Source organism: Leptodactylus fuscus, chromosome 5 (assembly GCF_031893055.1).
Source record: "Leptodactylus fuscus isolate aLepFus1 chromosome 5, aLepFus1.hap2, whole genome shotgun sequence".
Classification (NCBI taxonomy): Eukaryota; Metazoa; Chordata; class Amphibia; order Anura; family Leptodactylidae; genus Leptodactylus; species Leptodactylus fuscus.
In genome coordinates, this window is record NC_134269.1 from 194,658,209 (window position 1) to 194,685,614 (window position 27,406).

Genomic DNA, 27,406 nt, shown 5'->3' on the forward strand with positions numbered 1-27,406 from the left:
AAGTTATGGCTGTGGCTGGGCCACTCAGCGACATTTCAGTGTAGCAATAATTTTCTTGTAGCCTTCTACAGATCCGCGCCTTTACACAATCTCTGAGCTGTGTAGGCATTTCTTTCCTTGAGGCTTGGTTATTGCTTTGATATGCATTGTCATCTATGAGACCTTGTATAGACAGGGGTGTCTTTATAAATTGTGCCCAAACGTCTAAATTTATCACGGTTGAACTCGATCAATAGAAATGTGTGGCCCCAGAGCTAAATCTCAAGTGTCATGAAGGGTCTGAATACCTAGGTCTATGTGAATCTTTTTTTTCCCCTTTTTAATACATTTGCAAAAAATTGTCAACATTTTTGTTTTCCTATCCTCATTATAGGGTATTAAGTGCAGACTGATGGGGGGGGGGGAGACTTGAATTTGTTATGACTTTAGTACAAGGTCGAAATATAACGTGAAAAAAGTGGAAGGGTCTGAAGAGTTTCTGAATGCATTGGAATGATTTTTTCACTGAAAAAAGATGTAAGGCAGTTAATGTTAAAGCATTTTCATTGTCTGTAACCATAAGACCTTAACAACCAACTAAAAGAGAACATGGTAAGATTAGATGTAAAATAGGACGTCAAGAAAAATTCTAACTAAGACAGTCATTATAATGTGACTGGAAACATGGATGTGACCCAAACAGTGTAGACAATGTTTCCTGTAAAACCGGTCTGCATTTATAGATGGGGAAAAAAAGCATTTATATTGTACTGTTAGAATACAAACAAATTAAAGTACAGGGTATACCGTAACTACAGCAACGTGGCATATATATAATATAATAAATATATATATACCTACTGTTTAGTAGGTTTAGTGGTTGGTCTGAATCCCTATTATAACAACCTCGTAATATGTCATCTATTTTTATTATTGTATTACTAGCATCTGCCCGCGACTTCCTCTGTGGGTTGGCGGTGACACTGTGCCGCCTATATGTAACCAATCGCTGTCGCTTCTGTTTCGCAGTGCGCACACGTGACAACCTCTGCGTGCCCCCAGCCCCTATTGCCCCTCACTTGGCACCGTGGTGTCTCTACCTACCAACTGCGTATTGTTCACCCCCCCCTTGCGCATCTGACCCCTTCGATTCCCAGGGCTGATGCTCATTCCCACCCTGGTGCCCCCATCCCCCCTCTGTGTTGTATGGTCCGGGGCCCCTCCCACTGCAGCACCCCCGTGGCGACCCCAACCTCGCAGGCCCCCCGTCTCTCTTGCTGCATCCTGGCTCTCCCTCACCAGCCCCTCTCTCCTGCGGCACCCCACCCTTAAACTCCCCCTCCCCAAGCAATCCCACCTACCCACGCACTACAGTGTCCTGGTGTACTTACTGCGCTGGCCGAGCCGATGAAGGCGGTGTCTCTCATTGAGTGGCGCTGCGCAGCCTCGTCGGGTCCTGAGGGAGGTTGCACAGTCGCTGCTGCCGTTGAGAGTTGTCTGGCCAGGCAGAGCAGGCAGCATGGCTGCGGCGCTCCGAAGCCGTGAGTAGCCGCCATGTTGGCCGGGTCATAGAGCAGAAAGCAGCCTGCCCATAGACTGCCTTGGACGTATTGGGCCGCGCCGCTTCTCCCCAGGCCCGCCCAAAGCCTGCCGCGCACCAATGGGAGCGCCGCTGACAGACTTGTGAGGACGCCATCTGAGGTCCTACAGCGGAGCCAGAGAATCATTTCGCTGATCACGGCGGGACTGTCAGGGGAGTGCGCGCCTCATGAGGTGGCCTATCTTTCCTTCCGGCTAAACATCTAGTTATGTGCAAAATCACAGTCAAATCCATACAGCCGTTTGGCTGTGATAGTGGAACAAACATCCAAAAACATAAACTTTCACATTTATAATATTAGTAGGATTTAATAGGACTATTATTTGGCTATACTTTTATGCTATTACATAAAGCAGTAAGGCTAGGCTCCTCATATGTAATGACTTTTGCTCAACATGGGTTAAATAGTGAAATGATGATACTTAGAATAATCCTAATAATAATCCTTGAAGAAAAACTATAGCATGAAAGATTAGTATTAAGCGGCCTACATTCATGTGTGGGTCATCCGCCCACCAACACCACATTACATTGTGATAAAGGGTAACCTGGTAATACACATGTATGGAGTTAGCAGCCAAGAAATCTTGTCCCCCTGCCATGATAAGCACCAGGTAGCCCTCCTCCTGTAATATCATTATATTCATACATCATATTCTTCAGTGCTGGTCACGTGAAATCGGACTAAGCCAATAAAGCGCTGCCTAGTATAATATCAGACGTTACTGTGTTAGTAAATGGAGCAGTCCACAAAAACACTAGGAAATCGAAAAGCCTGGCTATAAATAGTTGGCCGTACTAATCTCCGAGCAGTAAGATATCCCTTTAAAGAAGCCAGCAGGGTTGGCAGCAGTCCACACAGAGCTGCAGTTACTTTGTCCTTTGGCAGAGCTCGGCCTTGTTGTGCCACTCTGAAGTCACAAATCTGTTAAAGTGAACTCATAAATGTCTCCTGAATGGCCCTCTGTTCATCCCCCTCCAGAATATAGACATGCTATACGTCAGGGGGGCAGAAGAGGAGAACAGAATGATTCCTGGCTTCACATTGTTCCTAAATGCTCTTTTTATACGTGACCGGTTTTTGTTTGTACCATCAGAACTTTTACAACTGTAAGGTTGATCTTGCTGGTTCTTTACATTTGGTTGTAGCATGTATTCCCAAACTCCAGTCATCATTTTCATTGTGTAGAAATGAGTTTTCACCAGTGCAAAATTTTGCTGTATGAGCCCAACATATACGTGAATAGCCTTTAAAAAGGCCATACAGGCACCGCTAATCTTATTTTAAACCCCCGTTTTAAAATAAAACTATAAAAACATATATGTAAATCATACCTGAACGTGCACAGTGGGCAGTGATTCCCAATCCGACGTTATCTTCTGGCACGCCTAAATCTTCTTTCTTCTTACAGCGGCGCCCTCTGGTCCTGGTTCTTCCACGCCTTCAGCGTCCTCTTCTTCCAGCGTGATGGCTTCAAATCCTGCACCTGCGTAGTAGTGCTTCCCTCCGGAGCGCTACTGCGCAGGCTTCGACGCTCAGGATGCTCAATTCCCCTTACAACTTCACGAGTGTACTGCGCATATGCAGTACGCTCGCGAACTGCCATTGCTAAAAATGGCGCCGAAGCCTGCGCAGTAGCGCTCCGGAGGGAAGCACTACTACGCAGGTGCGGGATTTGAAGCCATAACGCTGGAAGAAGAGAATGCTGAAGGCGTGGAAGAACCAGGACCAGAGGGCGTCGCTGCAAGAAGAAAGAAGAGGTAGGCGTGCCAGAAGATGACGTCGGATCGTGAATCACTGACCACCGTGCACGTTCAAAATTTTGCTGATAGAGCCCCTTTAAACTATGATGTTATTGATGATCATCGAAGCCTCCATTCACACTGTAGACCGCACGTCCATTTCTGCAGAATCTATAGTGAATCCAGTTTATTTCCACTTATCTGACTTTACAGTGAGTGTGTCCGCTTTCTCTCTTGTTAATAGATACTATGCTGTTCTGACTATAAGAAATCGACGGAAGCTTAAGGGAAGAGAAAACGGGTGTGCACAGAGCCTTACACATTTGATGAACATCGACATTATATTTTTATAGGACCGGATGACCTTCTAATGTCTTATAGCTATTCCCTGGTGACAGAAGTCAGGTGTTAAAAAGGATGGGGCTGTTGGGTTTATCTTAACTCACCAATATTAGATCCAACACCTAGGACACCCACCGATCAGCTGTTCTCAGCAGCACAGAGAATAGGATAAGAAGCAGACAGCTTTGTTCTATGTAGAGTGGCTGAGTAGAGCCATTGCTGTTAAGATCCTATTCAAGAAAATGGGAGCTGGTCTGCAGTACATGCAGATCATGGCTTCTATTTATAAGGCTTTCCTGAGTACTGTCATACATCTAGTTTCTTGACTGAGCCCATTAATGTTAATGGCGTCTTTGCAGTCCTGATATTTTTGCTGTGCTCGTCTTCCTGTCAATAATGCTTGGAGGCCAGATGTAAACCACCAGGGACCAGAGAGCAAGTCTGATCAGGGCTTTAGATCTACAACTTGTCATCCTGACATGGTCGCCTGTACTCATGAACATAGTCTCAAATGTGTATATACATGTACTGTAACAACTTCTAATGTTACTAACATGTTAAAGGGGCTTTCCTCTACTAAGAAGTGATGACATATTGCTAGGCTATACCATCACTTCTTATAAATGGTGATCGTGTGACCCCAGTACCTGTGGGATTCTCAGCGTTAATGGGCACATCATAGCTTAGCAGAGACGACTTTCCTGCCACACTTTATTCTACACCCCAAATAGCACTTTATTTGAGGATAGCCAGTACGTAGCTGCCATGTAAATCTAGAGGTGTTTGACAGGTCGAGTGCGTACAACTTATTCTGCGTACCACTTTATATCATTGGAGGAGGCCACGTCACGTATACAAAGACAGCAGCGATAGTTCCATAATGTATATAGTTATAATGTGCGCTTTGCACACACTTCGCTCTTCTACAAATATCCTGTATAACACCTTTCCTGTGAGAGGATTAGCACCCTGGTTTACAGGCCCGGCAGGCATGGGGACAAGGTTCTGTCACAGCTGGTGACATATATAAGTTGGCAGTAAGCCACACATAGGGAAGATACATATTAAATAATACAGTACAATCTATTCAGTTTTTATATATACATTTCTTTACATTTACATATAAAGCTTTTTCATATTGAATAAAACTTATTTCTAGTCCATGTTCAGGTCAGAAGAACTAGGAAAAAAATGTCCTGTCTCCCCCCCCCCCTCCGCTTTTGGCCCCCCCCCCCCTTTTGTTTTTGGCAAACAAAATGTACAGGCCATTGATTTGGCCACGTGAAAATCATAGAACCAGCATCCATGGATGAACTAGGGGGCGCCGCATTCGAAAGAGTCCCAAAAGTTAGTTCTCATCAACCAGACATTTATTATGTGTATCCATTCCACATTGGATGACAACAGGACTAATCCTCTTGGGGATCCGCAAGCGCATCCGCATTTCAGCCTTGAATTTCTACCATCATTTTTTATTAAAAATCCATGTTGAATTTGGCATAGACAAACTGGGCATGTAAACATAGCCGATTCTTTGTTCCTATTGCTTCCTATTGCAATACCTGCTGCTAAAGTTCTGTGAGCAGACATGATCTGGCGGCTTTATGATTCCATTGTGAGGCGCAAAACCCCATATGGCACCTACTGGCGCTTTCCCTTGTGTGTAACTGAGGGGCAGTTTCTGATCCCACACCCCTTTAGGAATACCTTTGTTCTTCTGTTTAGCTATTTGATGCACCATTTTGCAGTGTCATTATTATTAATAATTCCTATTTTTTTTTTCCCCAAAATGGCCTCTAGACAGTATATGAAAGCTGCTGTATCTGATCTCTCCATCCTACTCCATATTGCACTGCCACTATAGTATTTGGTGGAAATGGATGAGATCAGATAATGTACGGGGTTTGTGATGTACAGCTTTTCTTCTCTTACCCGCTAAGTGCTCTCAGATGAAATTCTAAGATTACTGAATAATATATAGCATACCGCAGCTCTGCGGGGAGGAATGGGTTAAAGTGCAAAGGCTGCTATTTCGTTTTCAGAAAAACCGGTCTGGCAAAGGCATCGTGTTACTAGCAAAAAGAATAAAAGTGAAAGAAAATAATGTGATTTCACCTCAATTTAGACCTAAAGCTGTTTGACTCTTTATGTACGTGCGCGCTCATTTCCAGTTTAACCCTTTTGGGACCAAGGTTTTGTTTTTGAGTCTGATTGGTCTTTCTTATGGTTGAGGAAAAATATAACCTTTCTTTGCGTGCTACGCTTTTGTTGTAACTTCCTTGCAATTCTGTAGGTGTTAGGGAAGAATTTAGATAAGTGAGCAAAGTCGACTGTTTCTGTAATCCGTACCACCACTGCAAGTCTTGATTCAGGTCAGGAGACCCCTGTCCTCAAGGTAGATGCAGGTATCCCATACATATCTGACTTGGCGATACCCCTTTAAGAGAAGGCCTGTTTGTCTGCACCCATCTTGCAGACATTTTTAGTGGAGATGGGATTAGCCAGCAGTATATCTCCTCCGTAACATAGACACATGCACACCGCTCACCTATAGACCAATTGTATAATATATACGGTATACAGTTGTGTCATTCCTTATGTCTTCCCTAGACCTCTAAGGAATGATTCCGTATACAAGGACCCTCTTTTAGCATATTGCAGGTCTATTATGGTGTATATGCCAGAATCATACACTATGTATACACTGAATGTATACTAAAAGGTAAATGTGAGCAGAGCATTTTATACTGAATCTTTCCCTCACATCTTTCCTCCTACTCTACAACATAGTCAGCTTTACCTTATATAATGTCTGACATGGCTTTTCCAACCACAGGATATGAGATCACTTCCCGATTGAATCTTCCATTTTCTCATAGGCCACTACGCTTTCTTAATAGTCTTTCTTTTTTGGTAGATGAATTTTCAGCGTGTCCTGTGTACACAATGGGAAGGGTTAGCAGAGGGTTACACTGAAGCCAACACTTCTGTTATGAAGCTTTAGGCTAAAACAATAGCAAAGGATATCATTGACAATAGGTGATGTACACAGCCCAGCGTCTCCCCCTCCTCCCGCCCAGCACAGTCACCTTGTATCACAGAACAATCTGATAGAAGTCATTGAGTCATTTTTTGACTTGTTTGGGGAATTCATCGATTTCCCCCTACAGTTTTGTGATAATAATGTTGCACGCATTTGGCAGAAGGCACTTTCTTGCCCTAATATGCACTTCATTTACCACATTGTGCAAATGTGAGTGTTTTGGTCCACGGTGGGGAATCCTTGCCCCGGCAGATTCATTATAACTCACGTGATTTGGGCCCTTTATTAAAGGGGTTAGTCACTTTAAGCCTAATATTGAGAGGAAATGTTATTATTTATGTAATAATAAGTTGAATAATTTTCCAATATGCTTTTTGTATCAATTCCTCACAGTTTTCTAGATCTCTGCTTGCTGTCATTCATTCTGTTACTGACCATGGTATCATGGTCATGTACAGTCCATAGTCATGTGATTTATGGTCCATGGTCATGTGATTTACGGTCCATGGTCATGTGATGTACACAAAGGTGCACAGTGACCTGTGCACCTGTGTGTCATCACATGACCATGGACCATAAATCACATGACCATGGATCGTAAATCACATGACCATGGTCAGATCCCTTTAAGACTGGCATACGATATGCGCTTTATCTGTATTCCCGACATCATGGCTGCCTACATAATGTACCCCTTTAAATATACCTGCTACAAATGCTTTTGGTACACTGGTATTTTCTGATATTAATCCTCATTGATGTTCTTATTACAGTTACAGAATGAAGAAGAACCTGTAGAAAATCCTCAGGCTGCATCAGATGCCCCCCCTCCGTACAGCAGCATTGCTGGAGAAAATGCAGGTGAATGGATTTATGTTTTCTTTCATTTTTATGTAATGGGGATATAAATGTCTCAAAAGTTTAAACAACTTTATATGAAAAAATAAAGGAAATGTCATCAAATAAATAATATACGCAGATATAAACACAATAAGCTGTGTATGGTTGCAAGTGAAACAATTACATAACATAAGAGGGAGCATCCTTCTATCTATCTATCTATCTATCTATCTATCTATCTATCTATCTCTATCTATCTATCTATTCATCCTATTCTATTCTATTCTTCTGTCATAATAGATAATGGTTTTCTGTTCTGAGCTGTCTGGAAGTTGTCTAGTTACTGGAGAACATAATATTTTGGCATATAATAAAAGTGTAAAGTTTGCATTCCTCTAAGTTGCCTCTTATATCTGCAAACTGAGCGCACTTTTTCTGTATTCGGAGTCATCTGGGAATAACAAGACCTCATAGCCATTAGTGGTTAGGTCTCTGATATCTCTGGCTTTGTGTTTGGGTTTTTTGTCCCAAAAATGGAGAATCTTCATAAGAATTGAATATTCTATCTCTAAATGGAGAGTCTTCCGCAAAAAGAATATGCAGAGTATGTTACAGGCTGACAAAGAGTGAGGGAAGATCACCGTGGGTTTACTTGTACTATTTACTTAAGAAGTTTATTGTTTCCCTGCCATGCAGCATGTGGACCAGGAAACACTGACGTTACTATCAGTACAAGCACAGTTGTACTCAGTTTAGTCATATGTTAGTGATGTTATCTGACAGAAAGCAGATATTGTAACAGTTTATCTATGGACTTAACTGAATTTTGCACATTGCATTAAAGACATATTCATCTAACAATTAAGTCGCTTAAGCTGAAAAACTCAGTCAGTTTACTCATACACATGCATGCTCAGCTGAGTGGTGCATGTGTCCTAAATTGGGGAGAAAGTCACTGCTAGGTTCCTCAGGTAGCAGCTTATTCCCATGAGAACATGGGGGTCATAGCGGAGGGTTGGGTGGCCTCATACATGTTAGAGGATCAACCAATCTCGTCAAGACTGATGGGCTCCATTGATGAACATCTGCTGCCTATGACCCACTTAAGACCCCACATATCACCAAAACTGAGACCTACAAAGCTTTTTCCACAAGGCAAGGTGGAGAATAGATGGAGAGATGGCCACATGTAGGCACAGCATATTCCATTCAGTTCTGTGAGAGTTAGGCCTTATTCACATGTCATTGTTTTGCATCAGCAATTGTAAGCCAAAAAACAGGATTGAAAACCCAGGACAGATGCTAATCTTCCTATTACCTTACCTCAGTGTAGTCTCCGCTCCAATGTTTTAGTGAGTGTTTGTAAGCCAATACCAGATACGTGACTAAGGCCTCACACGAAAGGTTTAGCTGATATGCATGACCACCTTTCTATTCCTTCTCTATCTGGATGCCTCTTCTACCTACCTACTTTGCGCCATTTAGAATAGTGGTATTTTTTACGCTAGGTTCACACTTGTGTCCTTCTTTGGAGGACCAGAACAACAGAAAAGTGGACACAATCGCATCCGTTAAATGATGGACATGAATGGAGCCTGATGGACCCATTTGACTATATTAAGGTCCATCGGGTGTCATTTTTTTTTTTTTTCAAATGAAACCACCAGAGAAAAAAGTGGGACTAGCAGGACTTCTGCATCGTGTTATTTCCAGCAGGCACTGCGATAGAGTGTCTAACAGAGACTCCAATACAGAGGTCAACCCAGCCATACATGACAAAAGGAATTTGGGGCCTCCACATGGTCCAGGGCCGAGTAGCGACTTCTACCTCTGCACCCCCTACAGCTGGGACCACCACTGAAGTTTGTGAGTGGCTGCAGCAGTCACATAGCACAGACAGACCGTCACTACCAACGTTAGCTGGGGGACCCGTATACAGAATAACACAGCTGCTGCTGCTAGAAATGGGGGCCTGGGGAGAAATGAGTAAATTTGTTTTTTTTATGTTTATGATCCCTTCTGCTGCCCCATTAAACATTGAATAAAGTGTCAGACCACCCCTTTAATAAAATTACTCAGCCATTAACAATAAACAGTCTATAGACAATGCATTTTTACAGATCAAGTAGCAGGTCGCAGTGACTTTCTTGGTTTTGTGGTGTACTGTTGGTTTTGTTGTGTTCTTTACCAACGGTGCACCTCCTGTTAGTTTCCGCACTCAAAATTTGAGATTGCCTGCAATGTGTTGGAGTTCTTTTCAAGTCTTATAAAAGACTTCAGTAGGTGTGAAGAAACAATGTTCTGATGACATTTGGAGTGCGGTGCTATCTTCCAGGATATATTATTTGCTATAGTGCTTGAGTTTCCAGTTATATGGTATGTTTTACATTGGTCATATCTTTGGCGACAATTAATCCAAATGTCTTGGAGATGTTTGTTGTTTGTGATTTTAGTCCTTACTGGAATCTGTTATATTTTACAGCATTTTTTGACTACAAAGATGAGCCGGGATTTCCCAAACCCCCATCATACAACGTGGCAACATCGCTCCCTAGCTATGATGAAGCTGAGAGGACTAAGGCAGAAGCCACTATACCCCTGGTTCCTGGAAGAGTAAGTCTTCTGGTCTAATCCTTCTTGTTAATTGACTTCAGTTTCTAGAATTGTGAATACAGTAATCCATTATTTGGCTAATAACTCCTTTCAGATATTCACAGCTTGCACCACAAAAAATGCTTCAATAAAATGTACAATCTGTTGTAGAGCTGTTAAAGGGGTTATCCAGTTTCTAAGATTCAATGGCCTATCCTTAGGATAGGTCATCAATGTTAGATCTGTGGGGGTCCGACACTCAGGCACCCCTACAGATCACCGTTGCCAAGGTAACGTGGGAGAACTGTGTTGCTCATTTGCCTAGCAATAATAAAGATTTCAATAAACCCTTTAATTTCAGTTTTAATCCCTATGCAGATAAGCTGTTCTGTGCATCAGAGTTGTGGCCACGACTGCCATGCGGAACCAGTGCTTTCATAGGTGCGGCTATATCCCATGTGCACAAAAACTTCTTTGTATATGGATTAAAAGTTGATCTTAGCAGCTAGATGGCACTTTGCGATGAAGCGGGAAGCAGTTTGATAGCAGTGGATTCCTATTATAGCCCTACTCTATAGAACTTTATAATTCTTTAGCCCTATAGTAAGTGACATACCATTTGTGTAGTGAGTGATGCACTTATCCTTCTTTTATTCAACTACACATTCTGCAGCTGAATAAGTGAACAATGTGCTTGGTAAGTGACTGCTTCATTCACTACACATTAGTATGTTTGCAGGGCTGTGCTGCAGGGCTAAGTCTACCTGCACATGGACCATGATTGAATGGCACAGACAGCACAACCCCATTCATTTCTATCAATGAGCCTTGGTAGCAAAACAGACAAGAATAGGACCTATCCTGAGTTTTGCCCTGGATTCACTGACACGTACATGGCCCATGATAATATACAATCGCATGTACAGTGAGAACACTGATAAAACACACTGTGTGCATGGGACTGAACCATAATAAAATTTTCTGGAGTGGGGCTTTAAAGGGGATATCTAGTCAAAATGATATTCTGGTATAGCACAGATTTCGAGGAAATTTCTGAACAGTGGTAAAGGGGTTTGAGCTCTTGTGTTTTGGATGTCAGTGGTGGTCTGAGATCAGACTTCAGTATCATCAGACAACAGTATCATTAGACAACAGTATTATCTCCTAACCTCTATCTATGGATTTTCCTATATATTATGCACCTACACCATAGTATGCAGAAAGTCCAGCTGTAATACAGCTTCTGAAGTTTCCTTTGCATGTTGAACATTATTTGTTGCACTCTTTTCTCCTTGACATCTTCTGCGGTTACGCAGCTCAGAGAGAGATTGGATACTCTTGATGATTTCTTCCCTGTATCACTGGAGGTATGGCAAGTGCTTCTGTCTGTATCTAGAACCTTCCTTTTGTACACATGGCTTTTTGCCTGCGTACTTCAGTAGTGCTTTCTTTTAGCTCTAGAGATTTCAGTGACCTTTAGACTGCAGCTGTGTTGGTTTAATATCCCTTTCTATGGACAATATGATATTCATTTGTTAAAAAAAAAAAATGTTGTGTCCGTATAAGTATCTGCTGGCACCTGGAGGCAGCCAGAGGAGCTGATTTGCAGTAGGAGATGAAGACCCCAGGTCTCGCACTGTACCACCGTGCTCACTGGATGGAACTCACCACACAAATGGATAATTCTTAGTGGACCTCTTTATTGACAAAACAGCACAACGCGTTTCGGGCTACGCAAAGCCCTTTCTCAAGTGCAAGAACAACTTGTTGGGCCAGATGCATCATGGGCTGATTTGTGCGGGGGCCGAGTGTCAGACCCCACCAATCGGATACTCAGATACTGATGGCCTATCCTGTGCATAGATCATCAGGGATGGGGAAAGTAGTGCTGCATGGTGTGCTATTATTTCCTTAAAAATGAAATTTGTGAAATGATAGCTATGTGACCCTCTTTGTGAAAAACTCAAAAAAAAAAAACCCTGAAATGTGAACTTGGCCTTAGTTGCTGTTTGCTCCTCTATTCTATGAATAAAGTCAATGTAAGGTTACAATATTAGTAAGCCACAATGAAGTAAGCGTCAGCACAGAGCGTCAAGTCGCATCTGTTATAGCACATTTAATACTGGGATCACTAAAATGAAGGTCATCCCTATGGCCATCAATGGGCTGTATAGATCTTTCTAAATATATTTTGTGTCAAGAGACCAGGAAGTGGAGACCGGCGTAGACTTGTGAGTAACATTTTGTTATGTTAGGGTTTTCATGTTCAGACATTTTTGTAATATTTTATTCTGTTGGAGGACTACATTAAGAGAACAGGTAAGGTTTTTTTAATTTTTATTTGACATAGTATTGTGACAATTTGTAGGTTTATTTTGGGATGAATGTATCTGTATGTTCATGAATGTGTATTGCATTTGTATTGCTTTTTTGTCTTTAGACTATTAAATAATATACTACACCAATAAAATAGAACTCACAGAATATAGGTGAAATATGTATTCATCGTTATTAAATACTACATAAAGATATTACTGTTAAACATAGATAAACAGGCACCGGATACATATACACTCCTAGGTAAATGTATACGTAATTCCATACGCATCATGGGGGCGAACTGCTCCCAAAGAAGGGTCCTGTAAAAAATTGCATATACATTTCCCTATTCATAACCTGATAATAAGAGCTCTAAATATGCATAGAGAATTATTGTGACCTGAAATGTGTTTTGAATACAACGTCATCTGGCAGATGTATTGTGTATGTGCTTTACTGTCTCTTGACTATTAAGTAATACAATTAGACTGAAACATTGAAGAATTGAATTTATTATTGCATATTATATTCATTAAATATGCCTGTAGAGCACATTGTAATGTCTTGAGACCAGTCATGTGTTTCCTCTCTGCTGATCATTGCGGTTTTACAATGGAGGAAATCTTCTTTTATGGACTTTCATTTCTGAATTGGGAGAGCAGCACTATTGGTACTAAGATAAATAGTGACACTATTTTTATTCCTAAATAAGCTCTTCCATAACAGGCATAACTGTATAGTTCCTCCTGAGGATTGCACCTTGTGTCACTATTATTGACAATGTTAATGGTAGCTTTCCTGATAGTGTTGGATAATAAGCATAAAATAGGGCAGATTTACCAAGAGTCCATTGACTTATGTACAACATTTCCCTGTAGTATGAAGCAGAAAAGTCAGAGGGAAACTGAAGCTAGAACAGATCAGATCTTATAGTTTTTTGTGGGATCTGTTCTTGCATTCAGCGTATCAGCTCTTGCTCCGGACAGCACCATGCTTCTGCACGAGCCAGATCAAAAAAATGTTACTTAGGCTGAAGCACCTTGTTGCGGAATCACAGCTTTTTTTGTTGCAGATTTTGCTAAGTTTTTTTTGCTCCAAAGCCAGGAGTGGATTGAGCAAAATTTAGAAGTTCCTATTCCTTTTGTAGCCATTATTGGCTTTGGCTCAAAAAACGCGCATCAAAATCTGCAACAAAAGAAACGCGGCATCCTCAGGAAGACGCCCATGATGTCACAGGTATTGACATCACAAGCCCTTCCCTGAGGCTGCTGATTGGCCTTAGTGGTCATGTGTGGTTGGGACTTCTGCCACACATCATTACTAGACCGAGAAGACCAGACTGTGCTCAGAGGCATCGAAGCACCGTGGGAAGGCGAGTGAATTTTTTTAAAAAAATTTTCACTGCCCCCTGTTCGATTTAAAACTTAAACGGGTTGTTCATTTTTGCCTGGACATCCCCTTTAAAGAGGGCAGATATGACTAATGTGCCTACCCAGTTGAGCCAGGTTTATTGTGCCACATGCCCCATATGGATATACTTAGCATAAGTTTTCACAACCTTGTAGATGCATGTGTTCTATTGATCAATTTTCCCATAGTTTTACAGGGGGTACCATTTATGGTCCGGCTCTCCAGCTGTTGCAAAACTACAAATCCCAGCATGCATACTTGCTGTTCTTGGAACGCCCATGGAAGTGAATGGAGCATTATGGGACATGTAGTTTCACAGCAGCTGGAGAGCCGAAGGTTCCCTATCCCTGGGATAAACCATCAGTATCAGACTGTTAAGGGTTCCACCTCATGGCATCTCCACCAATCCACTGTCAAAAGGGGCTACAGCATATGTATAATTGTTCTCGGATATAGTGGCTGCTAAACAGTGAAGGAATTGTTGCAGTGACTTGTTGCTGCGCTGTGGTTCCTACGTTCAGCTAATGGGGGTGCCTGGGAGTTGGACCCCTTTGTTTTTTTTTCTCTTCCTTTGTTCTAATACGTGATGTTTTATATGTGGCAGGATGACGACTTTGTGGCAAGAGATGACTTTGATGATGCAGACCAGCTCAGGATAGGAAACGATGGAATTTTTATGCTCACATTTTTTAGTAAGTATATTGGTACATTGATATCTTGTTACATACCAATGTCTTGTGTATCTGTAAGCTTGTGTAGTCAGCGTTACCCAATGATTTGTTATATCATTTGTTCAGTCTCAGAAATCCCATGTTTTGTTTTATATGGACTTGGAGGGTAATACTATAGTCAGGATTCACCCCTATAAGTCAGAAGTCAGGAAATGAAAACATGTCAGTCGCCTCTGGTGCTGATGGATGTTAATGCATGAGCCAAACTAATGACGTTAAATCCTTTATTGGTTACTATGTGTTATAACAATGAACCCATCAGAAGGCAAAAGCCACTTTCAAGCAGTGGCTGTGACTCTGCCTGACCGACTCCATTACATGGACTGCCTTATGTTTAAGTGTAAAGTACATTTCCCTGCAGCGTCTGCTGGAGATAATGCTCACATGACTACAGCTTATAAAATCTGCTGCATACCGGCGATCTAGGCTGTAGGAACATGGCGAGCATGATAAATAAGTTGCCCTGGAAAGAAGACACAAGGACACTTTACTTTCCGTCTTGGCCTAAAGAGGTTATTCTAGATTAGAAAAGAAGGTCTGTCTTTTTACCAGTAACCGCACCACATGGTTATGGCTGACCTGCACCCATCTCTAATCCAGGATGTCACCTTTAATATTAAGTCATTGATATCTTAAAATAGTCAGCCGAAGGAGTTGTCCTTGTAGTCACTTCTTCTGTAGTTCTAAAAGAAGCTTAGCAAGTGTACGGGGATATGTTTAGAAGTCCCAAAGATGTGAATGGAAAGAGCTGTGCATATGTGACCACCTCTCCAGTCACTAAGCCATGAGATTGGGGTTCTAGGTTCTTTGAGAGGGGCGTGGGTGCCACAGGAGGGATCTATCAGACATTTATGGGATTGCATGGGGATATGCCATAAATGTGCAGAATAGGGAAACTATTAAGCATAGGCGGTGACGCTGGTTAGTTAGAATACTGTAGATAAGTCAGGTGATGACAGGCATATCCTAAAATCTAAAGTGACACTTATATGTTTCTTTCTACCAGTGGCATTCCTGTTTAACTGGATTGGATTCTTCCTCTCATTCTGTCTGACTACTTCAGCTGCTGGAAGATACGGGGCCATTTCTGGATTTGGCCTCTCATTGATTAAATGGATCTTAATTGTCCGAGTAAGTTTTATTGAAGTATTTTCTGACGGATTGTAATGTGAGTCATCCTAGTGTGTATCATCTACGCTACACAAATATATTCCTCCCTGCTCTTCAGCCACGTGAAATACAGCGATGAGTGTCTGGTGACACATCCAAGACCTTGTAAACAGCAGTACATTGACATTACACTAAACCTTCAACCAATCATATCTAGGTTTTATAGTCTAGGTATTCAGAGAATGGTAGTTATCACTCTGAACACTCATTCACAACTATGTCTTGAGTCATATAACTCGATGGATAGATATTTCAATCATTGAAGACAATCTGCTGCTTGTAGGAACAGAATCTGTCTGCTGCATGGAAAAAGCGTTGTAGGACCAGAGACTATTTTTACTGCTTACCAGACCAAAGCACATAATGTTCCCATTAATGCTGGTACATTGGGCTGAAGTATATAGCTCTTAGTCTTGGCTAGGCTGTGGAACTACGTCTTAAAGGGGTTTTCTGTCCTCAAATGAATTCTAGTGTTGCTCCTATCACTTGAATAGGAGTAGACCACATGTATTCCCCGTCCACTTCACCAGCTTCTGGCACCTGGATGCTATAGGAACAACTGGTCTATGGGGTCTGGGTGTTGGACCCCCATAGATTAGATAGTGAGGACCTATCCTGTAGATAGGTTGTCCGTATGAAAACTCCATTTGAGGCTGGAAAACCCCTTTTATGAGCAACGTCAGCAGTAGGAAAGAGAGCTATGTCCAAATCTGCTAAAGGGATAGGCTGCCTATTCCTACGGTATTCCTGATATATACAGATACATCATCATCTTGTATACACGTCATATAACACGTGCTGATCATCGATGTATGTACATTGTTGATCGGTGCTCATTTTCATCCATTTTCTAGTACTAATGAGGGGCTTTGGTGCCATTTTCCGTTCTATTTCCTCCCATATACTTTCCGTTATAGTTGTGTAAATGGGATGTGCTGCCTAGAAATACGAATCTTTATGCTTGCTTTTATAGTTGATCTCTGGACATATTTTCATTGGACATGACACAGTATTACCAATCAAGAAATGACAGATACCCTTTAAAGGGGTTTTTCAAGAGTGAAATATTGATGACCTATCCTTATCAATATCTGATTGGTGCTGATCAGCTGTTTGGGGCTGAGTTGCAATACTAAGCTCATCCATTAGTGCGGTGCATGGTATTCAGTGAAGAGGGCACAGTACTCGTGTGAGCACTGCAGAAATACAAGAAGGAGATGGTAATATCCATCTGGGTACAAGGCTTAAGAATATGAAAGTTTACAATAGACATTAGATATAGTTGGATTACCAGCTATATTGCAGGGTGATTTCATGACCAGCATTAGAAAGACATATCAGAGGTAGCTAAAAAAAAAAAAAAAATCGATGTTAAGTAATGGCAGAATTGATATTCCTTACTCCACATGATGACATGCTGTTTTTCTATTTCCCTCCACAGTTTTCTACCTACTTTCCTGGATATTTTGATGGACAGTACTGGCTCTGGTGGGTGTTCCTGGTTTTGGGTAAGTATGAGCCCTGGGGTATTTTCCTCTACAATAAACAGAATTTCAGCAAGGGAAAGGGAACACATTATACTAAGTATAACAATAACCATATTAGATTTAGTTAAAGTGAACCTGTGATATACTCCATGTAATTCAGTCTGCATGTTATAGAGCAGGAGGAGCTGAGTAGATTGAAGCTTTTCTATCCTTAGGGCTAGTTCACACACAGTTTTTTGGTAGCGGATTTTGCTGCGGAATCTGCCTCAAAATCCTCCTGCCAAAACGGCTCTCATTGACTTCATTGGGAGCTGCTCGCTTCTTTTTTCCGCTAGCTAGTAGCAGAAAAAAGAAGCGAGATGACCTATCTTGCCGTAGATTTGTGTCCGTGGTGCGAGACTCCCTCCCGATTAGGCCCATTCATTCAGGCTTAAAGGGGCTCTATCAGCAAAATTATGCTGATAGAGCCCCACATATGCGTGAATAGCCTTTAAAAAGGCTATTCAGGCACCGGCAAAATGATATTAAACTACCCCCCCCCCCCCCCCCCCCCCCGTTTTAAAATAAAACCCTAAAAAAAGAATATGTTGTACTTATCTATCATGCACGGTGGGTGGGCATTCAGGGTCCGACGGCATCGTCAGCCACGCCTCCTCTTCCAGAGATGTCCTCGGGTCCCGTCTTCCTCCGGCGCTCGCAAACTGCCATTGATAAATAATGTTGCGGGTGCATGCGCAGTAGCAGTAGGACATCGCTGGAAGAGGAGGCGTGGCTGAAGATGCCGTCGGACCCTGAATGCCCGCCTACCATGCATGATAGGTAAGTACAACATATTCTTTTTTTAGGGTTTTATTTTAAAACGGGAGGGGGGGGTAGTTTAATATAACTTTACCGGTGCCTGAATAGCCTTTTTAAAGGCTATTCATGCATATGTGGGGCTCTATCAGCATAATTTTGCTGATAGAGCCTCTTTAATACGGAGCGGATTGCCGTGCAGTATGTTCACACGCAGAATCCATTTTCTGCCATGTGAACATACCCTTAGGAGTCCACTGGGTAATCCTATCAGTGACTGACAGCTATAACACATGCACAGCCATATAGGAGAGGCTGGCAGTCACAGAATAGGACCGCCCACTGGACTAAGCTCAGAAGAACCAAAGGCTTACACTCTAATCCTTATATCTCAATATACTTAGCTCCTCCTGCTCCACAACCGGATACCTGCAGATTTTACTGTGATCCCAAGGGGACAGGTTTCCTTTACATTGTGCCAATTCATTCATTCATTCATTCAAAGGGGCTCTATCATTGGGAAAAGTTATTTTTAACTATGCACATACTTGCATAGCCTTTAGAAAGGCTATTTCACACCTACCTTTTGTATGTAAATTGCCTCAGTAGTTTTTGAATGAGCCCATTTTTATTCATAAGCTAATTAGCCTTCTTCGTGACCTCCACAAGTGTCTGTGTGCACCCTCTCTGCTATTCTCTATGTGTGTGAGCAGGGAGATGAGTCATCAGCAGCAGCCTCTGCTGTACATACATATAGAGAATAGCAGACGGTGCTCACAGGCACTTCTGGTGCACGGTGGAGGCTAATTAGCATATGAATAAAAAAAATGGGCTCATTCAAAAACTACTGAGGCAATTTACATACAAAAGGTAGGTGTGGAATAGCCTTTCTAAAGGCTATGCAAGGATGTGCTTAGCTAAAAATGACTTTTCCCAATGATAGAGCCCCTTTAATTTAATAACAGGATAACAAATATTTTTATTGTTGTATCAGAAAATAATTTATAATGTAATGTTGCTAGTAAAATTAGCTGTCCCCTAGAAGAAAACCTTTCTGGGTCCACCTATAGATAGTTTCCCTGTAAGCCAACCCATTAGGCTAGAGCTACACTTAGACCTTTCATGGTACTACGGATTGATTTTAACTATTCAAATTCTGCTACAGTCCACAAATAGTCACAGTGTAACTCCGGCCTGAAAGCACCTTTGAAACATAACTAATAGATATCAGAAAAACTAGAGACGCTTTATTTCCTTAGTCAGGTTTCAAGGCCATGGGCCCATAAGAATGTAAAGGGTCAATGTGCTAGCTGTTAAAAACATGGCCCGGACGCTGACAAAGCGTGTAGTGTGTTTGTGTGCATGGAGACTTATTCTGCTTTATCTTATTGTAGTCGTCATTTTTTCAGGGCGTCTTTGTTACAAATGTGTTCTACTGCCTACTGTTTTTGTTAACTAGAACTAGAGTGAATATTAAAAATGCGGAGATGTATTGAAGAAATCTATACTCCTCTTCATTTAGGATCCAGTTTAGGTTCTGGACTGTTAATAATTCATAGTTTCCAGCCCAACCATCAACTTGCATACAAGTAGGGCAGTTTCAGTAGTGACTATCCACACCATCACTTTATCATATGAGGAGAAATACTGTTCCTCAGAAGTCTTTAGTGTAGATCTGCTGATAGTCATTGTCATATCAGTCTATAATCTCTTATACATACCAGTATATAAACCCTAATGCATATCAATATATAATGTCTTATGGGGCAACACGGTGGCTCAGTGGTTAGCACTGAAGCTTTGCAGTGCTAGAGTCCTGGGTTCGAATCCTGCCAGGAACAACATGTGCAAGGAGTTTGTATGTCCTCCCCGTGTTTGTGTGGATTTCCTCCCATTCTACAAAGACATACTGATAGGAAAAAAATGTACATTGTGATCCCTATATGGGGCTCACAATCTACATTTAAAAAAAGGAAAAAAAAGATGTAATGTCTTATATGTATCAGTGTACGAGCTCTTATAGGTAGCAGTATATAATCCCGAATACATATCAGTATCTAATCCTTAATACACATCAGCATATAATCTTTTATAATATTTCTTCCAGGATTCCTCTTGTTTCTTCGAGGCTTTATTAATTATGCAAAGGTTCGGAAGATGCCAGAAAACTTTTCCACTCTTCCCAGAACCCGGGTTCTCTTTATTTATTAAAGGTAAGATATAGGCAGGGTTTTGTGCTGTGGTTCTTTCTGTTGTAATATACAACTGGATTGTGACCTACACTCAGTAGCCTCTGTGCTTGGTACAGCCGTACATTGGCTGTTTAATGTAGACGGGTTGGAACATTCTACTGAGACCAAACAGAACGAGAAGATAGGTGAAGTGAGTGATTGTGGCCATACAATAATTGCTGGTGCCAGACAAAGTGGCTTCAGTATCTCAGAAACCAGTGATCTCTTGGGATTTTCATGCTTAGCAGTCTCAAGAGTTTACAGAGAAGAGAGTGCAAAACAAAAACATCCTGTGAGCACCAGGTCTGTGGGAAAAATCACTCTGTGAATGATACAAGTTGCCAGGTTTCTTCTGTGGGTAGGTTGAAATTTGATGTAAATCCCATAAATTCAATGGATTTATCTAATCTTGGGTCAATGAATCAAGCTGGTAGTGGTGGAATGGTGTGGGGAACTTTATCTTGCCACATATTAGGCTCCTTACTACCAGTTGAGCAGCATTAGTTTACCTATGATTATCTAGTCTATCTACCTATTATGGTGACGGATCTACAGATGGAGCCAAGTATAAACCCATCACTGCCTCACTCTGAGTAAGCAGTGCCTTACACTATCGCCATAGTGTGCGTGGTGGTTAATGTCTAGTTTGCTACGTCTGTATATAAGTGTGCTCCAGTGCTCTGTCTGTGTACCGACTTCAACCTGATAGAAGAATTGTGCAGCATTAGTAAGTCCGCATGAACCAGAATTTCTGAACAACGTATGCAACACCTTTGCAGGAAGAGTTCCGATGATTCTCAGATCAAATGAACAACACTAACTACCCTGTTTCTCCAAAAAATAAGAACTAACCAGAAAATGAGCCCTAGCTTGGTTATGCAAGGTTTTTGGAGTAGTGTTGAAATATATGTCCTACCCCAAAAATAAGCCCCAGCTGCAGTCAGTGCCTCCAGTGCTAGGTTTTCACAGAGACAGATAATAGGCATACTATAGCTCCCAACCGTCCTGGACTACCTCCCGCCACTCACTTGTTCCATCTAGACCACATTTTCCATGAAGATGTCCAGTTCCATCACGTATTATGCATACTGATTATCTATTTTTGAGAGGACCATTCCCGTAGAAGAAAATTTTCTTAAAGAGGTTTTCCCATGAAGGGAACTTGCAGATCAATGGGGGGTCCAACTGCTCAGACCCTCACTGTTCAGGAGAACTGTACCTCGGCTATCTCTGGCACTCCCATTGAAATTAATCCAGCAGTCTGCAGGCTGTCTGACTACTGCATCCACAATGTGGGACGAAAGTTCTCTTAATAAGTTGGGGTCTGAGTGAATGGACCCCTACTGATCTGCAAAAGCTTGTAATGTTTAATTGGGGGATAATCTCTTTAACGTCTTCCAGGCTCTGCTGTAATAGCATGGTGAATGTCTAACCCATTCCCAAAATACGGTGTAGCTGGATGTCTTTAAAGATGTCTTTTTTTTTCTAAAAATATTAGTTTATAGGGAAACTCTCATTAAATATTTCTTGTTATACTGGATGTCTTTAAAGATGGCAGCCGCTCTGAAGCAGAGCAGGTGCTATAGCCACTGGGTCTGTGCTGTATTTTCCTTTTTACGTTGTAAGACAGCTCTTGCTTGGTGAGATTGCAGGAGCCGTCCTGTACCTATGGCAGCCGGGAGTCTAATGAAGGCATCATCGGAATATAGCTATTGAAGCCGTAGAAGGAAAAAAAAATCAAAAGGGCCAAACCACCATTTTTTGCCATTTGTTCTCCCATAAAAATTTGATTAAAAGTGATCAAAACATCAGACGTTCCCCAAAATGGTACAACTAAAAAGTACTTCTGACCCCTAAAAAAAAAAAAAACACCTTATGCCTCCCTGTACGCAGAAAAATAAGTTATGAGTGTCCGAATATGGTGAATCCAAAACATTTTTTTATTTTTTTTTTGCAAAGTTTTGAATTTTTTTTTAAGGGGCTTAATAACCAATTTTGACTCCTAGAAGTTATGGAGTTTGGAAGGTGTGGAGTAAAAAATGAAAATCAGAAAATACCTGCTGTGCGAAGGCGTTAAAGGGGTTGTCCAGTTTTAGAAAAATATTGAGTGAGAAATGTTATTGTTGGTACAATATAATATAATATAACAATAACATTGGTCTTTCAATATTTGTCTGAAACTGGACAGTCCCTTTAAACTTTGAGTCGGGTCTCTGCTATTTTACATAATGGTGAGATGGCATCAATGCCCACAATGGAAGAATATCTGATTGCCTGCATTTAACCCTTTAAAAGCATTGGTCAGTTGAAACTGAGACATCTAAAGCATTGCAGTGTTTCGTTGCAGCCATATTGGATGAGATCACCACCATCCAGAGGGTCAGCAGAGGGCCGTATTACTAGGACAGTCAGGAGCTCATTCAAGACTCCTAATCCTGTATTTAGCACCGTTCTGGTACCAGAATACATTAGTAATGCAGTCTATTGTAGGATCAGATCATTTTAAAAATATAAAACAAATGAAATATATAAAAGTTGAAATTATCTCTCTTGCCTAGACCAGCTCTAAAAATAAACATAAACTGCATTATTCCACATATTAGTCCTCATATTATATGTGACAAGCCACCAATATTATAAGGTTGACAACTCCAGTCCACGAGATTGCCGTATTCATGTGTCCTTGCTTAATAGTTAAAGTCCATCCATAGGGCTATAAAAGGTGTCAGGATATCCCTGGTGTCATATAGTATTAATATACTGGCTACAGTTATTACACGAGAGTCCGCAAATTCATTCAAACTAAGCTGCACATATTGACCTTCTGTCTTAGTACATGTGCAATGATATAAAGAATAGGGAGGAACTTACTAATCCATCTACAGCGGCTATACGGGTGTAAATGTGGTGCGTCTTTAACGCCAAACATGTGCCATATTATTCTTTAGCAAGAGCGGAGACCAAGGTGGCTGGAACAGGGATGCCATCACCCAAAATTTATTATACGTCATATACCTGAAACTACTGTATTAACAAGCCGCAGCCTCATAATAATACAGGTACTTCTCGCACTAGTCTTAATAAGTGTTCTATTAGGTTGTGTGACCCCACTAATGTCACCCATTAACCAGCGTACAGTTCATAGTGATGTAAACATTATTATGGTATGACTTTCTGTCTCCGTTTTCCATTGCAGTGTTTTTGTCCCTGCCTTCCTGCCTCTACAGAAATCCCATACATACGTTCGGACGGCAATGGCACCTGCTTGAAGAGAGTCACCGAAGAGTGAAAAAAAATATCTGCTTTATAAAGAAATTAAAAAGTCCTTCAAAATAACTAAAAACAACACCCATAGGCAAAGTTACTGTCGGAAAGGAAGGAGAAACTAATCATTTCCTTTTGTTTGTTTTTAGGTGTAAACTTTGACTAGTTCTTGCAGAATTTTGTTGTTAGTCTTCTGGAATCATTAGTGGCTTCTGTTCAATCCAAGCTATTGCAATCAAAGTTTGTGAAGTACTAATAAAGCCTTATATATTGTTTGTAACACACAAGACAACATTGACCTGCACTCCTTCTGCCAGCAGAGGGCAGTCTCGCTTTATCTGGTTTCTCCATATTCTTCATTCGACTGCCGTACAGATGTTATTCGTGTATTGTATTGTGTTCTGCTTTGGGGGAAAAAAAAGGTATAAAGGCTTTAGACATTGACATATACTTCTTAATTTTACAGCGCAATCTCTAGATTATACTAGACTTGCTTTTGCAAATGAAGGATGATTAGAATTAAGACCTGCTATTCCTAGTATATACATATATAGATCTCTAGGTAGGTATTCACATTTGATTGTTACCTGCCAGTGGACTAAACCATTATTCATGGGGGTGCTGCCTTTCAATATGCTGTTTGTTATGACAGATGATATGTTGAAAGGTATCGGTCTTATGAATGATAAAAATGGCAGCCTTTGGCATGTAAGGTACACTTTAAATGTGGACGCTGCTAGACCCAAGATAGGTTGAGAAATACTGTACTAGACCTGCATGAATTTGGGATTTCTCTATAGCGATAAGTTCTTGTTTCTTTATTTCATGACCATAATAGATTGGTTATATACATTTGGGTTCCTTCTGTCCAGAAATAGGATATATGTATAGTGGTTGTAAATATCTACTTACACGTACTGGTAGTTTATACAACATCCAGTATATCCTCCATAAGATGATGCGGACAGTAGCAGTAACCACCACCTATATAGAAGCCTGGTATACATATATCTGATGCTCCTTTATGTTTTCATGTTCCCACATCACTGTACAAAGTAACAATGGTTCCAGTACTGAAACAACCCCAGTGGGTGGTCACACATAGATGAATGGCACTAATCAGAATGTGGACCTGTGCCAGTCCATACTGCATGCCAGGGCAGAAACCTGCAGGGCAGATGTGGGTTCCACAGTAAAAATACACTTCAGATTTTTCTGACCTGTATTCTCACTGTGCGAACATGCGGTTAGGCTTGGAATCAAACACATGGCTTTTATGGTAATTATTGATGTCATTTTTAAGCCGAGCACAGGAGAGGAAACACAAGAGCGGCAAAATATTATCCTTTGCTTCATTTCTTAGTAACTGGATGAGAGGGAAGTAGCCGATAGGATACAAAATCCCTACCCAAAAGCTTGACTAATCCAACAGGAATCAGACTCATAGAGCTAGAAATCCTCTCCAGATTGGACAGTAAATGGTGGAATCCAGCAAAAATGATCTCCTGATATGTCAGAGGATCACATTGGGGCAATTTATGAGCTCGGATAGCCATCAGTTTTGAAAATCCTTAGAAGATTGCGATGAAAGATTTCTAGCAATGCAGTAAAGGGTTTGACTGTTCTGTAGTTTTAGGAATTGGAAGAAGTCTGACCTGGAAATGCTACTGATGTGATCTCCAGGTCTCCACATCTTTAATGTCGGGGCCCCACGTGCTGGAAACGCACAGAAAAAACCGCAGCATTCTATAGTCACTGTATACTGGATGGGATTCTAGTGAATCCCATCCACACACAGCGGTAAAATAAGTGCAGCGGATACATTGCAATTTCCAAAACACGATTTTGGAAATCGCAGCATGACAATTATACCTACAGAAATGCCAGCGGTTTCTCTATAGGTGTAACTGAAGCACAAAGTCCACAAAGGAACCTCAGCGAACTTACTGTGAAATGTGCTGTGGGAAAAACCACCATGGTTTTTCCCACAGAACTTTTTGGCTGCTGGTCCTTTGCCCCAGGGCGTTTTCCCCTTTAATTAGAAATGCTCCTTTTCTTCTGTAGCACAGGAGATGTAAAAATGCCACTGTCCTTTACTGATCCAGTACACGTGATCTTGCAGTATATCAGTGCTATCATAGATGCATTGATGGCTGCCCTTTCTGTCTGTACAATAGTGTCATCTTCTGCATTTTACCCACACCTTAAGGGGGCATTCACACAGCGCTGATTCTGGCACAATAACTGGTGTAAGAATCAGCGCTGCAAAACAGAATCCCATTGAGTTCAATGTGTACCACGCGTAAAATGGAACCCATTGAACTCAATGGGATTCTGTTTTGCAGCGCTGATTCTTACGCAAGTTATTGTGCCAGAATCAGCGCCGCGTTACTCTGTGTGAATTCCCCCTAAGATTTGACATGTTAACTAACCTATTGTATATAAAAGCCTTTGCTATTCTAGTCAGGAATTTATTTCCATCCACGACTATTAAATAAATGTGAATATCAGATATTCATGATTCTATATGGCAGTCACTGGTAGAAAAAAATGGCATCTCTTCTCAAGGCACCTTCTGCTGTCCTTGGCTTTATCCTGCACATTGGGGCTTACACAGCCCAGTCACCTGGAAAATAAGTAGCTGGATGTATTTTTTTATTTAACATGGGTGGGGCTGTCTGTCATGAATGGGGTGGGGGGTAATACATAACATACGTGTACTTTCATGTGCTTTTAAAATCTGTAAGACGTTGCATTTTGTGTAGACTGATATGCACCTTTATTTGCCATGAGGCAATTCACTTTAAAATTTTACTATGTTAAAAGTGTAAATATAGCAGAACATTAATAAATGTCACTTATGTAGCAATTCTCAGAGTACATTTATTATATGTGTTTAAGAATGAACATGTCTTTGCCGGTCCGTCGTCCTAGGCATCTGTGACATTATCTGATTCCCCCCCCCCCAATAAGCACATCTCCTCAGATATATGGATTGGAATTCCTTATCTTCCTATGGTCAAAGCTATAAAGTGGCTTTAATATTCTACTTCCATGTAATATTTGTTGTGAGAACAGAAAATAATGAAGTAATCATGTAAATTAAATCAGTTTCTTAGGTATATCAAATTTTGGGAACTTTATAAACACTACAGGAGACTAAAGAAAATTGGTGCTAAGGAAAAGTAGAGTAGCAGCCAACCAGGGCATCTGATTTATATTTTTTGTAATTCAGATTGAGAATAGAGGGGATCGTAAAACCAGACCAAAAATAATGGATTAAAGGGGTAATGCAGTGGCTTAGTGGTTAGCACTGCAGCCTTGCAGCGCTGGAGTCCTGGGTTCAAATCCTGCCAGGAACAACATCTGCAAGAAGTTTGTATGTTCTCCTCGTGTTTGCATGGATTTCCTCCCATTCTACAAAGACATACTGATAGGGAAAAAATGTACATTGTGATCCCTGTATGGGGCTCACAATCTACAAAAACAAAAATAATGGATTAACATCAGAGTACTTAAAAATAGGGATATTTGTATCTAAAAGGATCTATACTGCTAGCTTATTTTAATTCAAGAGTTTTCTTAAATATATTGGTCTAGCGATGCTGCTTTGTGTGTCTGCTATGTTAGATTATCCCTCCCATTGTTTACACATTGTTTCCTTGGTCCCTGTCCTGTATCTGATAACATATAGTCAACTGCACTCTGAGGTCTCTCCCTCATCTGCTGTCCTGACAAGTCATTCAGCTAATTGCAGTTTGTTGATAAAGGCTCAGACAGTGTGTATCCCTCTATGTAAAGACAAAAGATTACATTGAGTTTACTGGAAGTCCGTTTTCTGTAGAAGAATGGTAAGTGTT

At 41.1% G+C, this 27,406-nt stretch overlaps 1 protein-coding gene across 2 annotated transcripts in view; it reads left to right on the forward strand.

Moving 5' to 3' along the window:
* NDFIP1 (Nedd4 family interacting protein 1) overlaps positions 1-26,415 on the forward strand; it is a 37,424-nt gene extending 11,009 nt beyond the window's left edge. Inside the window, exons 2-9 of one of the 2 annotated variants that reach the window (XM_075274984.1) lie at positions 7,481-7,568; positions 10,030-10,160; positions 11,456-11,506; positions 14,473-14,560; positions 15,606-15,730; positions 17,211-17,277; positions 20,159-20,264; positions 23,479-26,415. In XM_075274984.1, coding sequence (XP_075131085.1) covers positions 7,481-7,568; positions 10,030-10,160; positions 11,456-11,506; positions 14,473-14,560; positions 15,606-15,730; positions 17,211-17,277; positions 20,159-20,262 — 654 coding nt within the window. In that variant the 3' untranslated portion in view covers positions 20,263-20,264; positions 23,479-26,415. The remainder of the gene's footprint in view (positions 1-7,480; positions 7,569-10,029; positions 10,161-11,455; positions 11,507-14,472; positions 14,561-15,605; positions 15,731-17,210; positions 17,278-20,158; positions 20,265-23,478) is intronic. The other variant, XM_075274985.1, reaches the window with a different exon arrangement.
* The last annotated feature ends 991 nt before the right edge of the window (positions 26,416-27,406 follow it).